Source organism: Coffea arabica, chromosome 4e (assembly GCF_036785885.1).
Source record: "Coffea arabica cultivar ET-39 chromosome 4e, Coffea Arabica ET-39 HiFi, whole genome shotgun sequence".
NCBI lineage: Eukaryota > Viridiplantae > Streptophyta > Magnoliopsida > Gentianales > Rubiaceae > Coffea > Coffea arabica.
Window position 1 is genome coordinate 47,872,593 of NC_092317.1, and position 21,913 is coordinate 47,894,505.

Below are 21,913 nucleotides of genomic sequence, written 5' to 3' on the forward strand. Positions count from 1 at the left end.
GTGCTAGTCAAAAAATGTTGCTAAATGACTTAGTTTTATCCCCTCTTGTGTGACATGCTTAGTGGTGTCAATAAAAGGTTTTGTATTTATGACCTTCACAATATTACAAGTCACAAACCACCTAGAAGGGAATAATGTCACGCAACCAAATTTCATGTTCAATACCTCAAAACTCAATACTGATATATCCTCTTGACAGCAATGTCATAAAAAATGAACAATATTTCTACTTGCCAAACCATCACAAATCCACTAATATTGATCACAAGTGAGAAACGCACCTATATCAACCATTAGTTAAATTTGCTGCATAAACAGTCTTCTATATCTAAAATTTGCTTCTTTATAAGCAATCAAACAATTCAAGGAAACATCACACACTTTGGCTCTATATTAACGACAAGGGAATTATCCTCGTGTGGTTTCGAAAGTTATATATAACCCCTTGTAATGACTAGCTAACTCAGCCTTTAGGAAAGAATGAAATGCAATCCATGCAGTCCGTTGAGTTAGTTAGAGGGAATATTCTTATAGTTAGTTTGTTAGTCTATTATTGCTGAGTCAGCATGCAGCCAAGACATCATTTGCATGTAGCTAGATATTATCTGAGCTGTATATAAGCATGAGGATCCGGAGGGCAAAGGGACTTTTGGCATTTGAATAAAATCTCAGTTCCTTCTTCCTCCAGTATTATTCTCTCTCTTTTCCCTTTCTAGTTCTCATTACAGTGGTATCAAAGCTTCCAATCCTTGGTTTGGGAGCTTGATTCACAGCCATGGCAGAAGATACACGCCTTAAAACAATCGAGGAGAATGTCCGAAAGCAGGAAGCTAAGTTGCAGACATTCATGGAGTCTACCAGCGAGGCTCCGAAATCTATGGAGGAGAAGATGCTGGCCAACTCCACAGAGCTAAAGACTCTCGTAGCCGGCATTGCTGCACAGAATGGAGGGAGTAGCAGGAATCCATAGCAAGAAAGGGGACTCCTAGCCCCCCTACAAGTTCTTTGCAAGGCAACTTCAAGCAAGGGCAGGTGCATCAGGAAAGAGGAGAATGAAATGCCTTCATCCCAGGAGTGCCTAAGCTAGAGTTCTCCAGGTTCGCAGGAGAGTACGTGAGGGATTGGATTCAGAAATGCGAGACTTTCTTCCATCTGTATGGCATATTGGGTTCGCAGAAGATGCTGATTGCAGAAATGCACTTGGAAGGGAGAGCAAATGTCTGGTTCCAAAGTTTCAAACGTGATAAGAGGACATTTGGTTGGGAAGAGTTCAAGGAGGGAGTGAGTCACAGATTTGGGGACCTAGGGGATGAAGATGGAGTCGAGGAATTCAACAAACTGCAGCAATCCTCCACAGTAATGGCATGTCAGGAGAAGTTTGAGGAGTTGAGAGCCATAGTACTGCTCAAGAATCCGGGGTTGAGTGAGAGTTATTTTGTTTCCAGCTATTTGAGTGGATTGCAGGAGGAGCTCAAGGCACTGGTCAAAATGCACAAACCTCAGACCCTACAAGAAGCCTTTGAGGTTGCAAAATGGAAGGAAAAGGCACTGGAGGTGATTTTCAAGAAGAGCAGGGCATCTAACAGGCTTTTTCCTCCTACACGGATGAGCTCTAGTAGAGAAATATCTACACACAGACCACCTGTGACCAAGGCAACAACAGTCAGCGAGGAAGATTCTACGAAGCAAGGTAATATGTCTCAACCATACAAGAGAATCACCCCCACTGACTTTCAATACAGGAAGGATAACTATTTGTGCTTTAAATGTGGAGCAAAGTTTAGGCCAGGCCATATGTGTAAGGACAAGGGGGTACACATGATTATTGCTACTGATCTAGAGGACAGGGTAGATGAGGAAGAGGTGATAGAATACATGGATAGTGGGAACAAACCGGAGGTAGAATTATCCTTACATTCACTCATAGGGAATCTGCTCTCTAGCACCATTAAGTTGTTAGGGAAAGTTAGAGACTCTGAAATTTCTATCCTACTAGATGGAGGCAGTTCTAATTGTTTCCTTAAGAAGTCAGTTGCACAAAGGTGGCAGGAGCTTGTCAGGCAACACAAACCTTTCAAAGTTAGAATTGCTAATGGTCAGGAACTGTGTTGCAGTCAATGGATACCCAATTTCCAATGGAGCATGCAAGGACAGAAATTTTGCCATAATGTGTACCTGTTGGATTTGGAGCCCTATGATCTGATCATAGGGGTGGACTGGATGAATGCCTACAGCCCCCTAACATTTGATTTTAAGCAACTGCAGGTCTTTTTCAGTAAGGATAGTGACATGGTGACACTGCGAGGGGATCAAGGTACTGCAAACACCAGGATGACTAAAAGAGAGGTGGCCAAAAGATACATGAGGAAGAAACTCAAGCAAGCTGTGCAGGCCTGCACAATCAGTACAGCTCAGTCACAGGTAAACACCACTCCAAATATTCTAGAGCCTTTGTTGATTGAGTTCCAAGATGTGTTCAGTGAGCCTAAACAATTACCCCCAACGAGATCATTTGACCATCAAATTCCCTTGAAAATTGATGCAAAACCATTCAAATTAGCTCTTTATAGATATCCCCATGTCCAGAAAACTGAGATAGAAAAACAAGTCAAGGAGATATTGCACAGTGGCATCATCCAACCTAGTCACAGTCCCTTTGCTTCACCTGTCCTACTGGTCAAAAAGAAAGATGGTAGCTAGAGATTTTGCATAGACTACAGGCAACTTAACTCCCTAACAATTAAAGACAAATTTTCAATTCCCATTATAGATGATATTCTAGATGAACTTCATGGAGCTAAAGTTTTTTCCAAACTTGATCTACGATCTGGTTACCACCAGATTTGCATGAACTCTTTGGACATCCTTAAGATAGCTTTCAAAACTCACTGTGGGCTCTATGAATTTCTAGTCATGCCTTTCGGGCTTACCAATGCTTCAGCTACTTTCCAGGCCCTCATGAACTCAGTATTTGAACCTTTCCTCAGAAAATTTGTTTTAGTCTTCTTTGATGATATTCTGATATATAGTCCAGACATGGACTCTCATATCATCCATCTTAGATAGGTCTTGGAGACCTTAAGATCTCATACCTTTTTTGCTAAGCTCACTAAATGCTCTTTTGGACAAAATCAAATAGAATATTTGGGGCATGTGGTTACTGGTGATGGGGTGAGTGCTGATTCTTCAAAAGTGGAGTACATGGTGAACTGGCCAGAACCGACTGATGTCAAGGCCTTAAGGGGGTTCTTGGGCTTGACTGAATATTACAGGAGGTTTGTCAAGAACTATGGATCCATAGTCAAGCCCCTTACTGATCTTTTAAGGAAGGATGGTTTTGGCTGGAACAAGGAAGCTAGTGCTGCATTTCGTGAACTCAAACAAGCTATGAGTACCACACCTGTACTAGCATTGCCAGACTTCTCAAAGCCTTTTGTGTTGGAGACAGATGCCAGCAATCAAGCTATTGGAGCTATCATTATGCAGCAAAGACAACCCCTTGCTTATATGAGTCAGGCATTAGGTGCAAAAAATCAGGCTTTATCTATCTACGAAAAGGAGTTACTAGCCTTGATTGTTGCTGTTAACAAGTGGAGGCATTACTTACTGGGGTCTCACTTCATCATTAGGATTGATCATCACAGCCAAAAGTACTTGTTGGAGCAGAAGATTTGGACTCCACTGCAACAGAAATGGTTGACTAAACTGATGAGATATGATTATGAGATTCAGTTTAAGAGGGGAAGGGAGAATGTAGTGGCAGATGCACTCTCCAGGAGGGGGAAGGACACTCATGAGTTCAGTGCCATTTCCATGATAAAGCCAGTATGGATCACTGACTTAGCTGGAAGTTATGAGCAGGATCCTAAAGTTAAGGAGTTGCTCACTGCATTAGCCATCAATGGCACAGAAATGCCTGAATATTCCTACAATGGTGGGGCCATCAAGTACAGGGGAAGGGTATATGTAGGAGCCTTTACTTCACTTAGGCAACAACTCATTGCCTGCATGCACATGTCAGCTGTTGGATGACATTCAGGAAATCTGGGTACCTACAAGAGAGTTAAGGCATATTTCTTCTGGCCTGGCATGAAAAGGGAGGTAGAAGACTTTGTACAGAGCTGTGACATATGTAAAAGGAATAAGGGAGAAAATTGTAAGGTCCCTGGGCTGTTGCAGCCCCTACCCGTACCAGAACAAGCTTGGCGGCACATATCTATGGACTTCATTGAAGGGCTCCCTAAATCTGAGGGGTGTGATACACTGTTTGTAGTGGTTGACAGATTCACAAAATTTGTACATTTCATTCCTATAACAAGCCACTATACTGCTAAGAGTGTAGCACAAGTGTTCTTTGATCAGATATTCAAATTGCATGGCTTACCCTCCAGTATTGTGTTAGATAGAGATAGGACATTTACTAGCATATTTTAGCAGGAGCTATTCTCAAGGCTAGGGACTCAACTAAATTTCTCTACTGCCTATCACCCCCAATCTGATAGTCAGATAGAGAGAGTGAACAGGTGTGTAGAGACATATCTAAGGTGCATGAGCTCTGAACAACCTCGCAAATGGAAAAGATTACTAGCAGCAGCAGAGTAGTGGTACAACACCAACTTCCACATTGCATTGTAGATGTCTCCATTTCGAGCTCTGTATGGCTATACACCTACACAACTCAACATCACCCCGAGGGCATCGTTGGTAGCAGCAGTGAATGATTGGATGTCAGGAAGAGTAAACTGGAATTTGATGCTCGGGGATAATCTGTTAAAGGCACAGAATAGGATGAAACAGAATGCCGATAGGCTCAGGTTTGATAGGAGCTTTGAGGTGGGAGACTTAGTCTACCTCAAGTTACAACCATATAGGCAGACTACTGTGACCCTGAGGAGGAACTTTAAGTTGTCTGCTAAGTATTATGGACCGTTCAAGGTGCTGCAGAAGATAGGACCAGTGGCCTACAAACTAGAGCTGCCATCAGGTTCAGCCATCCACCCTGTGTTCCATGTCTCTCAGCTGAACCCTTCTACTAAGGAGGAACCAGTCCAGTATTCTCTACCCACACTAAATGAACAAGAAGAGGTTCGAGTAGCACCCCAAGCTGTGCTGGAGAGGAGGACTAAAAGGGGGGAGGTCAGGCTACGGAGCAGGTGTTGATCTTGTGGGAAAACCTGAGCCAGGATGATGCAACTTTGGAAGACGCAACAGTCATCAGGTCTCAGTTTCCATATTTTTCCCTTCAATCCTAGAGACTAGGATTTGGTTAACGGGGGAGAAATGTAATGACTAGCTAACTCAGCCTTTAGGAAAGAATGAGATGCAGTCCATGCAGTCCGTTGAGCTAGTTAGAGGGAATATTCTTATAATTAGTTTGTTAGTCTGTTATTGCTGAGCCAACATGCAGCCAAGACATCATTTGCATGCAGCTAGATATTATCTGAGCTGTATATAAGCATGAGGATCCGGAGGGGAAACAGACTTTTGGCATTTGAATAAAATCTCAGTTCCTTCTTGCTCCAGTCTTCTTCTCTCTCTCTCTTTTCCCTTTCTAGTTCTCACTACACCTCTCATGGTTTAGACTAGAGTGTTAAAATGATGAAATTTATATTTTATAATGGAGTCAACTAAAATATCAAAAGTGCTCCCATTAAAGTTGGAAATTATTTATTAAAGACAAGGGAATTATGTATATATTTTGAAAACTTTAGGGGATTATGTGGTAAAGTACTAAACTATAAAGAGGTTATATAATAAAACACAAAATCATAAAGGATTAAAGTGTCAAGTATACTATATTTATATATTTTGGTTATTTTAACCATTTTAATTTTTAAACAAAGATAATCTCGACATTTTTGTGGGCTCTATTACAGAGAATCATTTTTATCAACACTTAAATCTAAATTATAAGAAAGTTATGTATAACTTTTAAAACTACAGAGATGTTATGTGAAAAATAGTTAAACCATAGGAGAGTAAAGTCTACTTTACCCTAAAATGAATCTTAATGACTACTATCGTGAAGATTGTCTAATGTTCTCCAGTCCTTTTTCATACTTATATGCATTCGTAATGAAAGCCTTAAACGGAAAATTATTTATTTATTTTTTCTTTATTTGGATCCCTATGTATATACCTAACAGATCACGATAGTCAACTAAGGAAGATCCATAATACCTTTGTAGTCAACTTCTTTTCGAGTGGTCCGGAACAGAATTATAGCAATATTGGCTAATCTTATTGTTTGTTTCTACCACAACCTGCTCAAATGCACCAATAATCCTATATATGATCAGCAAAGTTGATATGGAAGGGAATGAATTTCTGAAACTGTATACATTCCGTTCAATCTTTTGATATTTTATGTTGGTTGTACATTTCATTTTTTGGATGCAATCACCAGTGATCATATCTCCATTTTTGGTGATAAATTTGTGCTCTTCCTGCATTTCAATGGGTTTTCAGGGTATTATCATACAATTCCCACTGTTCCACAAGGAATTAAATAAGATTTGGATATGAATGACTTGAAGCTTTTTCAAAACATTGGGGTATATTTGGCTATAAAATACACAACCCACATAATCCATTAAATCGTTTCTTGGTTTTGCCTCATTCCATCCATCCTGCAACAAGAAAAAAAAGGAATTTTATGAGAAAGTTTTCTTAAAAGAAAAGGAAAAGATAGTAAAAAACTAGTGATTTATGGTCTCTCAAGAATATAATTTTGCCAGACTCACGAAGCTGGAGAACACCATTTTGCCAAGAAGAACATAAGGAGAGATGAGAAATGAGGGATGAGAGATGATGGAAATGACCTCCACCCTTTCAGTAAAACATCTGGAACAACAAAAAAATGCGAAAGCTCCATTAAAATCATCATCATTCCTTCTTCAATCTCCACCATCTTCTTTCACCCGAAAAAAATTGCGGCCATCTCTCCAAGTCCAAATTAATCTAAAAAAAAATATTGAAAGTGGTCAGATAAATCCTTCAAAGCAAGAAAAAAAAGAAGTATAGAATAAATAGTTTTCTAATATTGAAGAATGAGTATACTAAAGCTCAATTTTTTTTTGAAGTTTTCCTGCTAATTTTTGAAGTTTTCATCGCACAATTTTATTGTCAATAACTCATCATTTTTTATTTTTCATAATCATAGTTCAATAGACAATTTGATTGTCAATAACTCATCATTTTGTGATTTTCATAATCATAGTTCAACAGATAGGATTCTTTTCTGATTTCTGTCTTCACAACCACAATCAATTTGGCAATTCTCAGACCAATCTTATGGTCCAATCTTTAGCAATTGCATACTCCTTGACTAGCCTTGTGGGTTAACTTGATCAACTAATTTTTTCACAGTAATTTTTATACTTTTAACTTTAACAATTGAAATTACTCAGAACTACCCTCAAAGTCGAGACAATTTTCAATGTTAACAGGCACCCCAAGATTAATTTCTTGTAGAAGCCAACAAATTTTAACAAAAAAATAGATGAGATAAATTTCATAGAACTAATGTATATGGGAGGCAATTTAGAAAAGAAGAATAAATATAAACAATAATATATTAATCGCACGCCATAATAACAAGCCTCTTAAAGTTTCACTCTACTCTTCTCTCGACTCATGCATTAATATAAGTAGCTATTTATAGATTAGATGACTTGATAAATAAGTCTTACACCCCAAGAAATTTCCTAATAACAAATTAATTCCTAAATAATAAAACTACCATAACTTGAATTGAATCAAATACAATTCCTAAAACCCTAACATCACTAAAACACTACTAAATAATAATATCTTGAGTTTTGATTTAATATGCCAACAACTTCAAATTGTGACGACCCCACCTCTCCCCTAAGGCGTACCCCAGGGTTTAACGGACCGCCTGCCCAACTCTCGTTAGAACTCACTCACTCACGTCAAGAAAATAAGTTGCAACTTCAAAAGTAAAGGAAACAATTGTTCCCAAGTTTGGAGCGTACGTGTACATTCATTTCTATCTCAATCATTCATATATATCCGAATATAACAAAAGATTCAAATTTTAGTTACACTTTTAACCCTAATTAAGCACTAGCACTAGAAGAATTATAAAAGTTAAAAGTCTAGACAAAACTAGCCTTTACAGCTTCACGCTTATGCTCGTACCCCCTGTAAGGAAAACAAAAGGTAATAGAGTGAACCAAAACTCAGTGAAATTCTATAACTTCATGCAGACCCAAGTAGCAAGTTGGCCATATGTAAAATTTGAAATCTCAAAATAAGCGAGTATAAAAGTTCATAAAAAGAAACAATAACACCACAAGTAACAATTTGACTAACTATACAACATTTCCAAGTAGAAGGATACAGGTGACTCTCAAAAGCCAAATTCCCGTTGCATTACTTGATCCGAATCCGTTGACACTCCGTCAACGTTTAAAGAAGCAAAACCATGACCTTAGATCTCCACTTTACACCAATTTTCATCCACCAATCAACCCCCTTACCGAGCCCGAACTCCAAAGTAAAAGTGATGGTAATACTCGAATATACCGAATCCAGTGGACCAAATTCAAAGGATTATGTAATAAACAATAAATAATAAACAATAAACAGTACCTATGGTTCGCCAGTCTCCTCGACCAAACCCTTACTGGTTCGATTCGACTGACTAGCCAATAGGGTGAGGATAAAAATAGTGAGATGGGATAAGAGGCACCTCCCACTCGCATTGAGTGTGATACATACTACCGCTCAGCACTTACAAGTCAAGTACAAGATCTCAAATAGTATTCAAGTTGTACACATGTATATCAAGTCAATAATAACTAATAAACAGTAATAAATCACATTAGGGCAAGTGCGATAAAGTATATCCTTGCCTATCCAAACAAGTCAAGTATTTTTTTTTCAAATATCAAGTTCAATCATGCACTTGGAAACACTCACCAATGAGTTATTGCTTTTCAAAACCACGCTCTAGTTCAACTCCTTGACTGGAGTCCAAATCTGCGATAAAATACCGTTTAATAGTTTGCAATCAATTAGGGTTCGAAACTTAGGAGTTTCGCTTAAAGAAAATCAAATAAATGAAACTCATTTAAGTAGTATTTATGTTACTTATCAAACTCCAGAAAATTCATGCTAGCTCTTTTAGTTTTGATACAGAAGCGATTAAAACTTTTGAATTCGCACTTGGTATGAAAGATTGAGAAAATCGTAGTTATAAGGGTCGCTACTTTCATCTTTTAAAGGATACGAGTTTTGGCAAAATTTCAACTTATATACCTCTACTAACGGAAACTTGAATACCATAGACAATCCAAGTTCACTTCGACCTCAAATCGTCGCTCAAGTTTCAAGTTCACTCGCTTATCCTTCGAGCAAAAATTTGGGCAGCATGCCCCTTTGTATTTATCTATTTTTTAGCCATTTATAGCTTCATTTTTTTCCTCAAATCAGCCTAATTCAAACACACAAGCAAGTATATCAAGATCGCCCTTCCACTAGGCTAAATAACATCCAAATATAACTCATTTCTAGCAACTACTCAATCACAACCAATGCTAAAATTTACTTGCCAAAGTTGGGAATTCAACTTTCAACTCTAAAAAGTAACAATCATGCCACTAATCATTTCACAAATTCTATTTCCAAGCTTAATAACAACATTTGCAAGTTAAACATCAATAATCAAAGCTGAAAAATATAAACCCTAACTGAAAATTTCACTGCACCACCAAAAACTAGAAAATCATCCATCATATGCCAAGATTAAAAGCTTCTATAGCATATTTAGCTAGATTAAGAAAGAAAAAGGGAGTTCTAGACTTATACCTTACAAAACCTTCTTAAAGTGAGGAACCAAACAATTTCTCTCAAAACTTTCACCACATCAAGCTTCCCAAACACCAAGATGAAGGTTTAATCGGTTTAGTTTTTTCGATTCAACTCAAATAAGGCTAGAATCAAGGTTGGAAATAGAAAGTTTCTTCTCTCTTTTCTCTCCTCTATGTCTCGGCCACCATGAAGAAAAGAAGAGGAAAGTGAGCCAAATTGGTAGATAAGAAGAAAGAAAGTTAGCTTAGTCAAAGTTCTTTGGATTTCCGACAAATGTCTCACCAAGATTCAATCTCATTTTTTTTTCTTTTTCCCTTTCTTTAGTCAAGAATTTCAGCTGCTTTAGGGGATACTATAGGATTGATTTTTGCTGAAATAAAAGCAAGGAAATTAAGGTAATAAAGTAGTGTTCAAGTAGTGTACTCAATCGGTAGCAAACAGTACACGTCGGTTCAACCTTATTTTCCTTAACTCTCTCGTACTTGTGTTTTAACTTGTGATTCACTCACTTATTATTAGAACTTCTAATCACACACTTTCTCCTACCTAATACTCACTCTTATCCACCAAATTAGTATACACACCTCACCAAGTGATCACACGACCAAAATGTGTAAAAATCTAATTTGTTCTAACTATAAAAGTAAAAATAAAACTCTCGATTCTATTATATATTACAACTATTGAGAGAATAAAATTAATTATAAAAGGAATTATAAATTAATTTATACAAAATAAGAGGGAATTATAAGAAAATATAAGCGAATTTTTAAGTCATCACAAAAACCACCCCTCCTCCCTCCCACTATAATTATTGCCTCATTGTCATCGCCTGTGTTTTGAAATTTGGACCGAACCAATCGGTTCAACCAGTGAACTAAGAACTGCGTAGGCATCTGGTCCGAGTTGTTCTAAAAACCCGTCAAACAAAAATTCGATAATCGAGTTTGACTGAAAATCGGAAGAATCATTTTGAATCAGGTTTTTTCCATCTTTTCCTTTTTGACCTTTTTTGTTTTCCTTTTTTGATTTTTTCTTTTAATTACTCTCAAATCTCTTCACATGACCTACCATAAATCTCTCTTAAACAACTCCAATGGGAGATCTAAGTTCAAAAGGGATAAAATATATAAAAAAAAGAAAGTAAAAAGTTTACCCAGAAACATTTTATCAATTTTATGATTTGACCCCTAAAGTACTAAAAAACTATTATTACACCTAGAAACATTTTAGAACTTATAGATACAGCCCTAAATTCTTATACTATTTTTAAATATGCCCTCCAATTGGTTCTAAACTTGTTGAATAAGCATAAAATTGTAAATTGCATAAATTGCTACTTAATTATACTACTTTATTTGTATGTTCTTGTAAAGTATCTTAAAAATATCAAACATAACATACATTGAACCTAACTTTTTTAATATTACTATGTTTTTAAAAGTTTTATATAATATGTTAATTTTTAAAATTAAATATATTTATGACATCATGACAGGAGAAGGTTTAGTTTGGTGGTCGTCTCAATATTTAATTAAAGTGATGACGTGAACCAATCGGTCTGTGGATAGGGTCACAGACCGAGAGTACACAAAAATCACCAAAAAAATGGAAAAAAAAAATTTTCTAACCATATTAATTCCAGTTCACGTTGTTTAGGAATCCCTTTTCCTTAAGGTTTCCCCTGCTTTGTACTTGTGCAATTGAAATAAACACCCCTTAATTTCCCATTGTTGTTGATTCTCTTCTACGGTCCAACTTCTTGTGCTCATGTTTTTTTCCTATCCTCTTTCTCTCCTAATTATGCTCAAAGCAGACTACTGTATTCAGTCAATTAATTAATTATTTTTTGGTTGTGTTGTACTCCAAACATAAATTCGCAGAATAATCACAGGCCAGTGGGAGTATCATATTTATGCAGATGAATTTCTAGATGTTATATGGAGGTATTTCTCTCTCGTGTTTCTCTTTTTTTTTTTTCTCTGCTCAAATAATCCCAAGAGGAGGGCAAATTATAACAGCAGCTGAAACTGTTGGACATTTGTTCTTATTTAAGATATTGAAGTTATTTCTTTTTCATAAATTGGGGGTTGGGGGTGGCTTATGTTACGTTTTTATGCCTGTTACCCGATAAAAATTGAATCTTGATTGGTTTTCAATGTTTGGATCCCAATTCGGAAGTTGTTAATGTGTGCTTGTGTTTGTGTTGGAATTTTTTTCCCCGATCTCATTGCGTTTTGCAGTTGAGGGTGGTTTATGTTTGTCAAACATGCCTATGAACTGATAAAAACCACATCTTTGGTTATTCTTCTTTTTAATTCCTGAATTACTTTTGGTAATATATATTTTGGAGGTAAAACAGTGTCTTTAGAAGTTCATAATGTCAACATGTGAGTATATCAGAACTAAATGGTTCGTTTTGATAGTTAACTGGTGATGGTCCGGTGGTATTGCAATTAGATTATGCTTTCAACATAGAAAAATCCCATCTTTTCGTAATTTCTTTTTCTGGGTTGAGTGTGGAATGAGTGTTACTCTCAGGGTAGCTAATGAGTATTAAAAAATCTGATGGTGGATCCCCCACCCCCCACCCCCCACCCCCAGGCGGAAAGCCTCCCTCTACTTTCGGGTAATTTAACTGGCTCTGCAAATTCACATCCTTTGGCCTTTTGGAAGTAAATTCGATGAACATACTTGATCATCGTGTGTTTTGGAGGTTGATTATGTCAGTAAGTTATATTATTCTTACTTTATAACTCTTTTGGTTTGGTTCTTGTTGTATTAGCAACTGCAATGGGGTGCTCTGGACAGAAAGCTTTTCTACCTTTACTGGTGCTGGCAGGGACCGGAGCAGCTGCTATTGGAGTGGCAATTATGTCTTCTTCGGGCATGTTGGAGAAAACAATAGCTTTCTTAAAAAACCATCATCAGCAAGAAGTTCTTAAGGTACTTATATTGTGCTCTTTGATACTTTAAAATTTTTGAGCAATTTCTGTTCCTTTTTTTCACTTGTATGGATTACTGTGTTTTCATACTCATTGCTAATTTTGTTTAAACGAAAATGTTTTCCTTATATAAAGCTATTGCTACAGTGTCACGTTTGGTTGGAAGTGTATTCCGTCAGGGGGGGAAAAAAGCTGTGATATGTAACTTTTTCATCTAGTAGGCATAGGGTTAATGGTGAGTTTGTTTGGTTGCTCTTGACACCCAATTTTATTTTCTGATCATGTCTTAATTAGGTTGCCTATGGTGATGCACAAGAGGATAGAATCAGTCAACTGTCAGATGATCTTCTCTCCGAGATCCTTTCACGGCTGGACTTGATAGAAGCCATTAGGACTAGGATTTTAGCAAGAAGGTGGAACAATATTTGCCAAGTAAGGTCCAGGCTACTCCTTGATTGCCGCAAGATTTGTGGAGAGAGTCAGCGTATTCATACTGGCAGCCGTCGCCACAAGTATAGGTTCTTGAAAGCAGTAGATCAAACTTTACAGCTTTATTCTGGTCAAAAGATAGTTCATATTCATTTGATATGTTGTTTGGGAAACGAAGTTGCCCCTAGCTATGATAGATGGATGCAAACTATAGCCACTTTAGGCGTACAATCACTCCTCCTCAAGTTTTGTACTCCTATTTGTCATGATGAAAATGGTCCCTATAGCTCTGTGGACCTTTATCCTTTGCCTCTTCAGCTGCTGTTTGAAGCAACTTCATTGAAAATATTGAATTTATTAAACTGTGTCCTTCAACCAAGTTTCAAAGGCAAATTTAATTCCCTCCAGTATCTAAATATGATAAGTGTTCCTTTAGACAATGGAGAATTGCCTCACATTCTGGCTTCCTGTGTGAACCTTCTGCAGTTGTCATTGTGCAATTGTAAACTTCCTCCAAAGTTACGCATCTCTGGTCAGTGTCTTCAATTGCAGAGACTGCATGTTGAATTGTGCATTGGGGTGAAAGAGATAGATATCCATGCTGTCAACCTGTCTTTCTTTTACCTATATAGCGATAAAATGGTGGAATTGTCGCTTCATTATGTTCCCAAACTGAAAGACTTGTTAGTCAGTGGTAATGGCATTGGCGTAGTGCCTTATTTGTTTGGTCAAGTTGTAAAGGACTGTCCAGCGTTAGAACTTTTTATGCTCCAGACTAAAGCTAATGAGGTTCGTATGGACACCATCTATAATTGTTCTTCTTTGCTACATTTTTGCATGTTTAAATGCTGACACTTCTTCCCTTTGTTTGATTCAGCTAGGACACATGCCTGCCACGATCAATATGTTCAGAAACCTGAGGATGTTATATTTGTTGATGATATTTGAGTGTAAAGCGGATCTACAAAGTGTTGCCACTATTCTGGACGCATGCCCACTTTTAGAGAAACTGTATCTCCTGGTGAGTTCTAGCCTTTTGAAAACCCTGTAGTGGGAACTGCATCTCCCTTTGTTAGGGTCTGGTACTTCACTATATACTGCTTGTATAAAATTTTGAATCTGTAGAAGGAAAAGCACTGGTTGAAATTTGCAAAATTGAAGCGTGGTAGTTTCCTTGTGCTCAAAGAAAATATTATGAGTGTCGTGCTTCAGTTTTGGGATTTGCTTCTCTCTGTCTTGTGTTCTTAGTATTATTAAGTAGACCTCAGAAACTAATGATAAGATTTTGTAACAACATTTCAAATGGGTTACTGAACTTGATTCCACACTTTTTCATGATGAATTGTACCAACTTAGCACTCTGCATTGTGAAATGAGGCACTAGTTGTCGAGTAAAACTTCCTTGAGATATCTGTATATCACTATTAAGTGTATTCCCAATGTTAGGTAAATGATGCCAGTGTAAATATGTAGCCTTCAATTAGTATTTAGTGTTGTCGAAAACTAATCATTCCTGTCTCAATTGGTTTGCAGTTAGACTGTTACTGTTCTGTTAACCTAGAGAACCGATTTTTTCCCCCTTTCTTGCCAACTCTTTCTTTGCTGAAGTTGTTCTTGCTGGGGTTGGAAACTTGGCTTTGTTCCTACCTTTTCTGCTAAGTGTAATCTGTCTTAGGTCAAATCTTTTTTTTGGATGTGCATGTTTTAGTAGTTGGAAACTAATTATGGTTCTCAGGCTTCAAAACATACCACACAGCCTGAACAAAGATTGGGACCTTTAATGTACTCTATGTTGGGGGATGGCAACCTAAGGATGTCTACTTAAAAGAGCATGCACATGCGTGCACATCCTTTGGTATTTTATATGCTAAACATAATGCTTGTTTGTAGTTGCTGTTTATTTATTATCTTAGTGCATTCTCTTTATAAACACCGATGACTAGTGTTGAGATAATTTACTATCTTGCAAGCAAGCTATGCATTTGAGCTGACAAAAATGCAGAGAATTTATAAGAGCAACATCAGTTTTATAGGTTTTCAACGTTGACTTGGAGATTTAACTGACAACTGAAAGTGGTTGTCTTACCCATCTACCTTCTGTTTTCCACGCCCCCATCTGTTGGCAGGATAAGGTTCTTACTTGTACATGTCTCAGGTCTCAGCTTGTTCAAGATTGAAGTGATCATGAACTATTCTTGGAATTCTTTTCAAGGTTTTGTTTGAAACATTTATGTGCTGGAAAGTTGCTTAGCTTTACATGGAAACAATGTCTGTTTGATGCAGTGAATCTCTGAATGTCTGCTAGAACTAGGCAGATTGTGTTTGCAGAGTATTTGCTATGAAGCTAATCTTTTTGCTGCAGCAAATTAAATATGTGCACAACATTTTTGTTAGTTTGACACATAAATTAATGGGGTTATTTTCTTGTGGCTCCAGGCTAGATGGCCTGGTTTTAGTGAACATTTAGGAGGGGCATGGCCGGCAAGGCATTATGGTCACTTGAAAGAACTGGAATACAAAGGGTTTCATGGAACCGGTTGTGAGATTGAATTTGTTGTTTATTTGCTACAAAGTGCTCCGGCTTTGGATCGAGTGTTTATTGGCTCGGCGTACAGTACTTATTCTGCAGAATACAAATGGACACGGTACATAGATTATGTGATGGATGATGCGGAGCGCCAGCTGATCTATAAACAACTAGTGGAGCATGCCCTTTCTAGCAAAGTGCAGGTGATTTTTCGCAACTAGTGTGCACGGAACAATGTTACAAGTATGCCTCCTGGTGTATCACTATGCAACATAAAAAGGTCAAATCTCTTCCATTCAGGAGAGCTGCCTACCGAGTTATTTCTCCTCTACTGTTGTATTGTTGTTCCGGCATTCCCTGGTGTTGGTGAAGGTGATTGATTATCAATGCCCATGTTTGTAATTTACATGTGGCCAGCTAAGTGCTTTACTAAGGAGTCTCAATCCTTTGTAGCATAAGTTATTTTGTGATAGCAGCAGAGGATTCAGTAGAACTGAACTTCATAATGACTTTGGAGAGTTCATCAACCTTGATATGATCTAATAAGTACATGTTTGCAGTGTGATATTTACAAAAAAAAAAAAAAAAAAGTGTTCATGGTGCTGACATCTTGCTGCTTATTACATTTTAGTTACTAAAGATTTAAAGTCCATACCTTTTGCAAATTGGATCTTGCATGGATTAAGTTCCATTTAAAAGTCTTCTTCTTCTTCTACTGTTTCAATCCAACTTTTCCTCTTATCTTTGTCATTTTAACTGGTTTAACTTGTCTTTATTCGTTTTCATCTGTGGCTTTAACTCGTAAGGAAAAGAGAGAAGAGGGCAAAATAAAATAGCAAAACGACCTAATATTGTGTTTGAGTTTGATTCGTTTATTATACAATTGAATCTTTTTTTGAACGCAAATGAGTTGAACATGAATTCGTTCGTGAACTATTTGATTAGGTTCATGAGCACATATATAATTATATAAAAAAATAAGTAAATATAGATATAAATACGCTTGATAGTATTAAATATATGCATATATACCTTCTATTTTCCTTAAAAGGTATATACATGCATATATACCTTCTATTAAACAATGCCACCTCTTCCAATTCCTTAAAAATGTATCCTGATAGACTCAAAAAAAAAAAAAAAAAAAAAAGGATTGTGGCCAACAAGTACGCTAAAATACCACTTCCTGGTCTCACAAGTCATATTCTTAGCTCATGATTTTGTTTTGGGGTTCAATTAAATTAACATGATTTGCATTTGAATTAAATGTGCATTAATATTTGGAGCATTTCACTAGTTAATTGTTTCTGGGGTTCTCGTGTAATTGCTAGCCTTTCTCATCTTTCGGCTGCATGATTAGACCATCCATTACATATCTTTCTTAGCATTTTTCTCAGCCTTGCGCTTATCCCTCTCTTCTTGAAAATTGCTAAAGCTTTCCTCCGAAACTGCCAATTGAATCATAAATAGTTCTATATTTTTTTTCATGTTATAGCAAACTGATTTGCTCCTTTTTTTAACTTTTTTAAGTTTGGAATAGTCTTCTGTTTCTTAGATCATTCCGTCTAGCTTTTGTTCCAAAATATTTAGGCCAATGGTTTTGGCAATCTATTAAATCATTCAAATAGTACACATATAATCTTATATTACTTGTTGATTAAGTCATAGCACTGAAAATATGCCTCAAAGTTTTATGCTATAATTGAAACTTAAAACAAAAAATTTGGTCTTACGTAAATCATAAGAATTGAAGGACAATTTTTTTAAGTCACCGGCATTCCGATGTTTATCTACTACTCACAAAGTAGTACAACCAAACAGGAATCATATATTCCAGATAGCACCTTCGAATTGAAGACCAAATGGTATATCAAACTTTCTCAATGATCTCAGCAATCCACTATTTTCACTGCTTAATAAAACTACAAAAATATAACCTCAAAGGTTTTGCAGCATAGGTAAACAGTACATTAAGAAATGGAACTATGTAGTGTCCAATTAGCCCCGCTTATACCACGTGTAGTCCACATTGACAAATACTTTGTCAAATACTTTGTCAATGTGGACATCAGCAGGAGGTGCCGCTGCCCACTTTTTAGCCAAGGCAGTGAGACTCTTGAAGAGCTTATCAGCACTTTCAAGAGTCTCACCACTCTTTTTAGTGAAAATTACAGCACCACAGATGGTAGCTGCAGCAGCCACGCCAAGTGCCATTGCCCCAAATATGACCCAGGGTAAGATGGCTTGGCCGTTTTCATTTTCCTTCTTGGATGCTTGGCCCGAACCCTTTGTTCTACCATGGCCTGAACTGTTCATTCTGGTCTCACCTGCTTCCGCATCATCGACAACACCTTCAAGTTCCAAAGGCACAGGCACAGACACATCATCTATGATCGCTGGTTCATGTGGTACAGGCACAGACACATCATCTATGAACGCCGGTTCATACTTTGAATAAAATAGACAATTAATGATGTCAATGACATGTATCTTAGAACCAGAAAGAACGAACTAGAAAGTTGCATGGTTACCTCTGCCATCAGATAATCAGCTTACTTTTTTGCAGCTACAGAAGTCCTAGAAACTGATAAAAAGAAAGAAAACCTGCAACCAATACACAACACCCATCAACAACTAGAGAAAAGGAAGAACATAGTACTAAAGCAAATATAATTTCACAGCCGCTATGCTTTGCTTCATATAACATAAGCAAATATAATAACATATCCAAGGAAGATTCGTCTACAGAAAAGGGCACTAAAATACTGATCCCCGTCCTCATATCTTTCTCTGCTATGCTCTGCTTCGCATTTGCAAAGAGGCAAATCACATGGACAGAATCAACAATGCAGTAAAATTGCTTCTGAAAACATCATTGATAAGTGCATTTCCTACATTATAACAAATAGGAAAGAAACAATCTAATAGCCTCAGTGTAACTTCGACTTGAACAAAATAGATCCACAATGATGAGAACATCAATGATTCTAGGAATACTTCTATCTGCAGTAATTCCCTATGCAGTTGCAGGAAATTTTTCCCACTGCAGGACACCAGGGTCTCCCCGAGTCACAAACCACCTAGAAGGGAATAATGTCATGCAACCAAATTTCGTGGTCAATACCTCAAAGCTCAATACTGATATATCCTCTCTTGACAGCAACCAGCAAAATATCAACAAGTATGTCATAAAAAATGAACAATATTTCTACTTGCCAAACCATCACAAAGCCACTAATATTGATCATAGCACTGAGAAATGCACCTGTATCAACCACTAGTTAAATTTGCTGCATAAACAGTCTTCTACATCTAAAATTTGCTTCTTAATAAGTAATCAGACAACTCAAGCAAACATCACACACTTTGGCTCTACATTTTTACCATCATTATGCAGCAAAAACAATATTACTTGTTCGAAGAGAGGGAAAAACATGGCAGGAAAACCGTAAATTTTCACAATTAAAAAAACATATATGTAAAATTCCACTTATAGAAATGATTCAAATCACCATAGAACACAAAACAAAAACACCAAATTCATGAAAACTAACATAAATTGAAAATTGACAACACAAATGGCATTCATCAATTTCCATAAATGGGTACACATTTCCCTTCCCCACCACCCTGATCCCTACAAGTCCCCTCATTTTAGATCCCTCTAAAGAAACCCGATCACCATAACCGCTGCTTACACTAACTCATAGTACAAGCTGGCAACACTTCTGTATTGAACAATAAACTGAAGCTACAAGCTACCCTTTTGTGCAGAAGATTATGCATCTATAGAAAATTCAGCATGCTATATCTCACGCTAAATTCAACTGTCAAAAATTTTCCATGTTCGTAGTCAGTTTGACAATATTTCCATTGATAATCATGAACTAGTCCCTAGAGGTCAGATTCCACAGAAATAAACAATTCAAATGCCAAGTTCAAGCTAATGGACCTAACAAAACATCAAAATTGACACCTTTAATCCTGCACAGCTAGCACTTGTTAGCAAATCGCAGAAACACGTCTTCATAAAAACTACAAATGAGTGCCAACCAAAATGTTTTGTGAAGACTAGACTAATAATAGAATTCAAGTTAACAGAAAGAAAGATGTAAACAAAGTATCCTAATGTCTAATTTCTGGGCTATTTTTGTACAAGTACTAAAGTAATCAAGGAGCATCCTTAAGTTTACCAGAAAATATTGAATTTCAATTTTTCGAATTATTAGATCAAACATATGAGAAGAATCAAAGTATTCATATGAACAAACATTCAATACAAAACAGAGCCACTGTCAATCTATGATACGAAAACCAACTGGCTATGAAAATATACCTCACAGTCCATAAGACCACACTTAAGTGCAGTACAACTGCAACAGTGGCAACTAAAGACTTCGGAAACTTAGATCTGATAGCATAACCTAAATAAACAGAGTCACACTCAAACGTTGTCCATAAATACTAGACAACCCAAGGCTAATAATAGGAGAGCCAATCTGTTTTGAATTCATAAAGGAAAATATATATAAGCAAATATGTACAAACCAAAAAAAAAACAAGGTAAAAGGCTAATAATATATAGGACCAAACTTTAAAATATAATCCAACAAATCGACGAAAATTTGAGTTAAAATCTTAAAACAGTAGCATGAACAGTTAATCATTTTGAATATGTTTTGAGTCTTAAAATTATATTTTTCCAAATTCAAGCAATCAGTCAAATTCCATCTATAAAGAACAAATGGTACCTTAATTCTTATGTAACTGATATTACTACTCCAAATTATGAGTGCTAGTAATCACCGGTTCATATTTGTATTCTAAGATTTATTAGGAATGGAGATCACTGATTTAATTTTCAATTTTTTTCATAAAAAATTTGTAAAAGCAAAGACATAGGTACACACCTAATCAACAAAAAATAACCACAGGAGTCTGAATTTGATAGCTCATGCACAACTACTTAATACATTGCTCAAACAAGCATAGAGACATGTGGTAGTAATCTATCATGAGTTTACCTATATGAACATAAGAGACTACTAATTCTGAAATTTAAAGTAAATTTGTGCCAAATTCCATTAATACAATGACAATATGATAAATTGCCTACTAAATACAAAAATAATAGAGTAGTATCAATTCTATTGACAATCTCTAACTTTAAGAAACAACTGATAGAACCGTTGTATCGCATTCAAATATTTGTACAGTATATAGCAAGAAATAGAACTTTGGAACAATTTTGTACTAAACCTAATTTCATACACATGATCCAAGACCTAATTTCAACCATGGTTTTTCTACTAAACCTAAGCTCTTGTACTTGCATCGAAGACCTAATTTCACCGCATCAATTTTGTTGAAAATAAATCAAACTTCATCAACTTATTAGGAAAACAAACAAACAAGATCATCGAACTGAAAAATCCGAAAACAAAATCATGAATTATGAGGAAATAACAAATTCCTACTTTACAAATTTACAGTGAGATACAATGTAAAGAAAAACAGTTCAAAATTCCAGAAAAAAAAATAGCAAAACAAGTAAAAAAGGATTGATAAAAAAATGAGCTTAAAAACCTGAAGAATCTCGATCCTTATCCAGATTTTGGAAAATTCTCAGAGCAAACAAAATTCCCAAGTGTCCACTGCAATGGTTTCACTTCGAAGTCAAAGCTAAATTGGTCAAAGGAAAATTGAAAAACTCTCAGAGCTTGATACGGAGGGAAAATTGGAAAATGCTAAGAGGAAAAAGAGAGAGATTGAAAAAGGTTGATACGGCCATTGACACGGACGGAGAGGAAAAGATAAAACCCAAAATGAGACATTGAAAGAGGGTAGAAGAAATGCTTCCTATACGCTTTCTATTTTATCACCAGAGTTTCATGCGTTATTTCCATTTTTTGGTTTCCCCGGATTCTCAATTTCTATTTCGCTATTCTATTGTTGGATATATATTTCTTTTTTGATTTACCAAAGAAAATAAATATATCTGGATTTTTATGACTTGAATGGGTGCCAGTCACAAAAGTAGGGGTGGAGTTGAGCCGAGTCGAGTTCGAGTAGTACCATACTCGAGCTCGAGCTCGAGCTCGAAGGTTATGAGTACTGCTCGAGCTCGAGCTCGAGCTCGAGCAAGCCTCAAACTTCGGACTCGAACTCGACTCGA

The 21,913-nt window shown here is 36.6% G+C and overlaps 3 protein-coding genes across 4 annotated transcripts; 2 read left to right on the forward strand and 1 right to left on the reverse strand.

Annotated features, from left to right (window-relative positions):
- The first annotated feature begins 775 nt into the window (after nt 1-775).
- On the forward strand, nt 776-4,032 carry LOC140005655 (uncharacterized). Its single transcript, XM_072046679.1, has 3 exons — nt 776-953; nt 1,073-2,692; nt 3,140-4,032. The coding sequence occupies exons 1-3, from the start codon at nt 776-778 to the stop codon at nt 4,030-4,032; spliced, it is 2,691 nt and encodes an 896-aa protein (XP_071902780.1).
- A 7,348-nt stretch (nt 4,033-11,380) lies between these two features.
- LOC113742194 (F-box/FBD/LRR-repeat protein At1g13570) lies at nt 11,381-16,344 on the forward strand. Of its 2 annotated transcripts, none has more exons than XM_027269954.2 (6): nt 11,381-11,514; nt 11,721-11,783; nt 12,623-12,783; nt 13,077-14,000; nt 14,089-14,232; nt 15,648-16,344. In XM_027269954.2, exons 2-6 carry the CDS (start codon nt 11,771-11,773, stop codon nt 15,957-15,959), a joined length of 1,554 nt encoding a protein of 517 aa, XP_027125755.1. In that variant the 5' UTR covers nt 11,381-11,514; nt 11,721-11,770; the 3' UTR covers nt 15,960-16,344. The 2 variants fall into 2 exon arrangements, with proteins under 2 accessions (XP_027125755.1, XP_071904122.1); XM_072048021.1 differs by having other exon boundaries at nt 11,472-11,609; nt 15,648-16,303.
- Nucleotides 16,345-17,546: 1,202 nt separating this feature from the next.
- Nucleotides 17,547-21,676, reverse strand: LOC140006149 (uncharacterized). The gene is made up of 3 exons (XM_072048022.1): nt 21,325-21,676; nt 18,270-18,342; nt 17,547-18,186 (listed from the first exon to the last, which is right to left on the reverse strand). Exons 2-3 carry the CDS (start codon nt 18,276-18,278, stop codon nt 17,737-17,739), a joined length of 459 nt encoding a protein of 152 aa, XP_071904123.1. The 5' UTR covers nt 18,279-18,342; nt 21,325-21,676; the 3' UTR covers nt 17,547-17,736.
- Nucleotides 21,677-21,913: the final 237 nt, after the last annotated feature.